The following is a 4,032-nucleotide window of genomic DNA, read 5'->3' on the forward strand; positions in this document are numbered from 1 at the left end:
AAAATATTTTATAATTGTTTTATGTACAATAACTCATGTTAACCACAAGCAATTAATAAATATGTTTATATTTTAATATAATTTAATTTAATATATTTTTATATTTTAAAAATATTTTATTAAAATAATTTTAAAAATATTTTGTTTATCTGCATGCCACATGAACATTTATAAAATAAATATAAATATATATTAAAATAAATATTTATATATATATATATATATATATATATACAAATACATATATATCAATAAAAATACACTAATACTAAAGAGTTCTAAATTATATTTTTACTAAATTAAACACAAACAATAATACAAACATATTTAAATGAATATATTTTAACAATAATATTTTACTAAAAACATACTAATGCTAAAAAATTATTTAAAAGTTTGTTTATCTGCATGAACATTGATAATATATTAATTGTATAATAAATCAAGTTAAATACAAACAATTAATAAAAAAATATCAAATTTTTATTTGCCTATCTGCATGTCATGCAAACATCAACTGACATCAGAAAACAATGAACATGCACATAAGTGGTTAAATAATTGAAATATTGTACAGTGTTTGTTTTCTAAAGATATCTAGCCTTACAAGCATTCATCGTTTTATTTTGAGTATGTCCCTCTCCTGCCAAAACATTTTGCTGAACTGTTCATCTGTATGACACCCAAGAGTTCACCTCATCTCAGGCCTGCTCTTCATCTGGACACGAGGAACTGTACGTTTCACTCCCACAGACTGTTGAGCATCAAAACAACTTCCAATTTGAGCTAAAATCAGTATATAACTAAAAGTCTGTGCACGTGTTTACCTGTAAACAGTGCTTTGTAAAAACAGTCGGATCTGAGCGATGTGTTTCCTCCATGAAGTGTTTATGCTCTTGATGTGTCTCAGACACTGAGAAAATTCTCATTAATTCTTTTTTGCATTTATAATTTAATCACAAAATTTGATTCAGTTCATAGAAAAGGACAGATTTGACTGTTCTGGCACTGTCTAAACTGAAAAAATAATATTCATTTGATTTGATTCACATTCATTTACCTACAGAAATCTATAACTTCATTTAGTGGCAACTTGAATGGCAAGATTTCAGTTCATTATTTAAGCTCTTTTCTATTTATTCATTCATGTGAGTCGACTGCTTCTACATAAATATAGCCAATCATAATATTAAAAATGAACTGTTTTTGTGATTGATAATTTCTGAGTACTCAGGTACTCAGGTACTCGTGTTCATCTCTAGCACGCAGTGGGTGGAGTCTCTCACTGTAATTCCTGCCTCATATTTAGCTGAATACAATATAAAAACTGAATCCACATATAAAAACTCACAGACGCTGTAACGCAACTGACCGCACATCCACGCTCGCCGCGTGTGTTTGTGACGTGTGTGTGTAACGACCAACAATTAGTCCAAGTGTGTGTCTGTGTGATCATAATCATGACAGTGGACGGTACAGATGAAAATAATCTGGTAAGTCTTTCTCTATTTTTCTGCGTTTTCCCTGCTGGTAGATGCTGGTTTTTAGGTGAATGCAAGTGTCTCTGAGATGAATAGGAATGCACATGCATTATATAGAGAGCAGGGGAATTATAGCTAACCAGAAGTAAAACTAAAACCATACAAATATTTTTGTTACTTGAAATGATAGAAATACTACATAAAATAAAAATGTATTAATAAAAAAAAACCTTTAATTTGGCTCATTTTCAGTTAGTTTAACTTTAAAAAGCCATATTTAAAGATAATAATAATAATAATAATGAAAAAAAAATACTAAAACCATAAAAATATTTTTGTTACTTGAGATTAAATAAATACTATATATAAGATAAAAATAAATAAATAAAAAAACTTAAAATAATTTTAATTTGGCTCATTTTCAGTTAGTTTAACTTGTATTAAAATAACTAAAACTGAACATAAAAAGACATATTTAAATATAATAATAATAACGACAATGAAAAAAAATACTAAAACAAAAAATTACTCAAATTATAACAGAAAATAAAATAAAAACAGAAAATATAAAAATTAATAAACTATTAATAAAACTGCAACAGTATCTCATGAATACTAAAATAACACTAGTCTGATGAAATGAAGGATATTTACTCACAAAGAGTAATAATAATAATGTGCATGTAAAAAGTGAAGAAGAAATAATAATAAATACAAATGCAGCAGCAGAAACCATTACAGCAAAGGTTCGAAGTGTCTTTAATACACTAGCATTAAAAAAAGACACTGAACATGGTCAAAGCTATTAAGTTTGTATGTTTCATTAAAGTAAATTAAAAGTAAAAGGAGTTAATATTATTAACAACTACATTTACACAACGTGTACATACTTTGCTACTGATGCACGTCTGTTATTGTTTCTTAATTAAAATAATAAAAATAGATCAATAACATTAATGTGCATGAAATAAACACATAAATGTGCTTTGAATGTAAAATGAGATGTGTACTTTTATAATTTAGCTGTACTCACAGACTATAAATACTGCATCAATATCAAACCATGAATTATGATTGTACCATACATAAACATATTAAATGTATAAGAGAAAATTCATTGACTGTATTAATTAGCTCTTTCAATAGTACTCTTAATTACCAAAACAAACACTCTGTATCACACATTAGGGGTGGGCAATATGACCAAAATATTATATTACAAAATAAGAAATTTTATAATCACATCACAATATTTTTTGGTGTAAATAAGGTTGTGATACCAACCAATCTGATACCAGTGAAATTTCACAATTCTATCAATTTCAATACTACAGCAAAATCTTATACTAGCAGCCTAACCAAAATAACTAGCAAAGTCAGTAATAAAATGAATAGAAAGGAAATAATTACAATCAACAGGACATAAATGTAATAGAAATACAAACGAAATAAACAGTGCTAAGAACTACAGGAATTGAATAAAGTATCAAATGTAAAATGAAACCCTGCATAGAACTTAGCGAGTGATTTTTAGTGTGAGTATTAAAAACTATTGATTATTCTGCCATAATATCGAGTGTGTAATGTAACGTAATGTAACGTAATGTAACGTAACGTAATGTAATGTAATGTACTGTAACGTAACGTAATGTAATGTAACGTAACGTAACGTAATGTAATGTAATGTAACGTAATGTAACGTAATGTAACGTAATGTAACGTAATGTAACGTAACGTAACGTAATGTAACGTAACGTAACGTAACGTAATGTAACGTAACGTAATGTAATGTAACGTAACGTAACGTAACGTAACGTAACGTAACGTAATGTAACGTAACGTAACGTAACGTAATGTAATGTAACGTAGCGTAACGTAACGTAACGTAATGTAATGTAACGTAATGTAATGTAACGTAACGTAATGTAACGTAATGTAATTCTGGAAATAGTTTCTGAAACAGGGGTTAAAAACTAAAACTAAAAAGAAACTGTGCTCCAAAGAGTCGTAGGTTGGTGAGTTCATCAGTTATATAACGGGAACAAAATTAAACACATAAGTGACATAAATCTGACAAACATCCATAGTTTCAGCTAAAAATACCAGAGCTAACATTGTTATCATTTATTACCACAGTAAAACTGGTGTAATTTGGTGTGAGCCAGAGGTTAAACTAAAACATACTAACCGCACAAAATGACAAATTACTATGGTTTTACTGCAGTAACAACTTTGAAGTAAACTATGGTCACACATGATAGGTAGGCCTATAGTTGATATAGTTTTGAATCAATATCTGTCTTTACTGTAGGAACAAGGTATTTACACAAAAGATGCAGCCTGTCTTCGAAAGAATGGTCGCCACCGAAGATCTTTATCTGATCTCAGTCCGTCTCAGAAGTGTGGAGGTAAGGAAATCCATTACAACAGGCCTTCAACGTTATAGTAACGTTTCTACAACCCTCCCACAATGTTTCAACAGCACTAAAGCATTTATAGCAGAAAATCTCACTTCAGTACTGTACCTTTTAGCCCAGTTTAGTCTCATCAT

The 4,032-nt window shown here is 28.8% G+C and overlaps 1 protein-coding gene across 3 annotated transcripts in view; it reads left to right on the forward strand.

The window, feature by feature from the left end:
- The first annotated feature begins 1,335 nt into the window (after positions 1 to 1,335).
- LOC306851455 (chloride channel protein 2-like) overlaps positions 1,336 to 4,032 on the forward strand; it is a 26,466-nt gene continuing 23,769 nt past the window's right edge. For 2 of the 3 annotated variants that reach the window (XM_079387698.1, XM_079387700.1), the window contains exons 1-2: positions 1,336 to 1,493; positions 3,793 to 3,889. In XM_079387698.1, coding sequence (XP_079243824.1) covers positions 1,461 to 1,493; positions 3,793 to 3,889 — 130 coding nt within the window. In that variant the 5' untranslated portion in view covers positions 1,336 to 1,460. The remainder of the gene's footprint in view (positions 1,494 to 3,792; positions 3,890 to 4,032) is intronic. The other variant, XM_079387699.1, reaches the window with a different exon arrangement.

Source organism: Barbus barbus (genome assembly GCF_936440315.1).
Source record: "Barbus barbus genome assembly, chromosome: 31".
NCBI classification, from domain to species: Eukaryota; Metazoa; Chordata; class Actinopteri; order Cypriniformes; family Cyprinidae; genus Barbus; species Barbus barbus.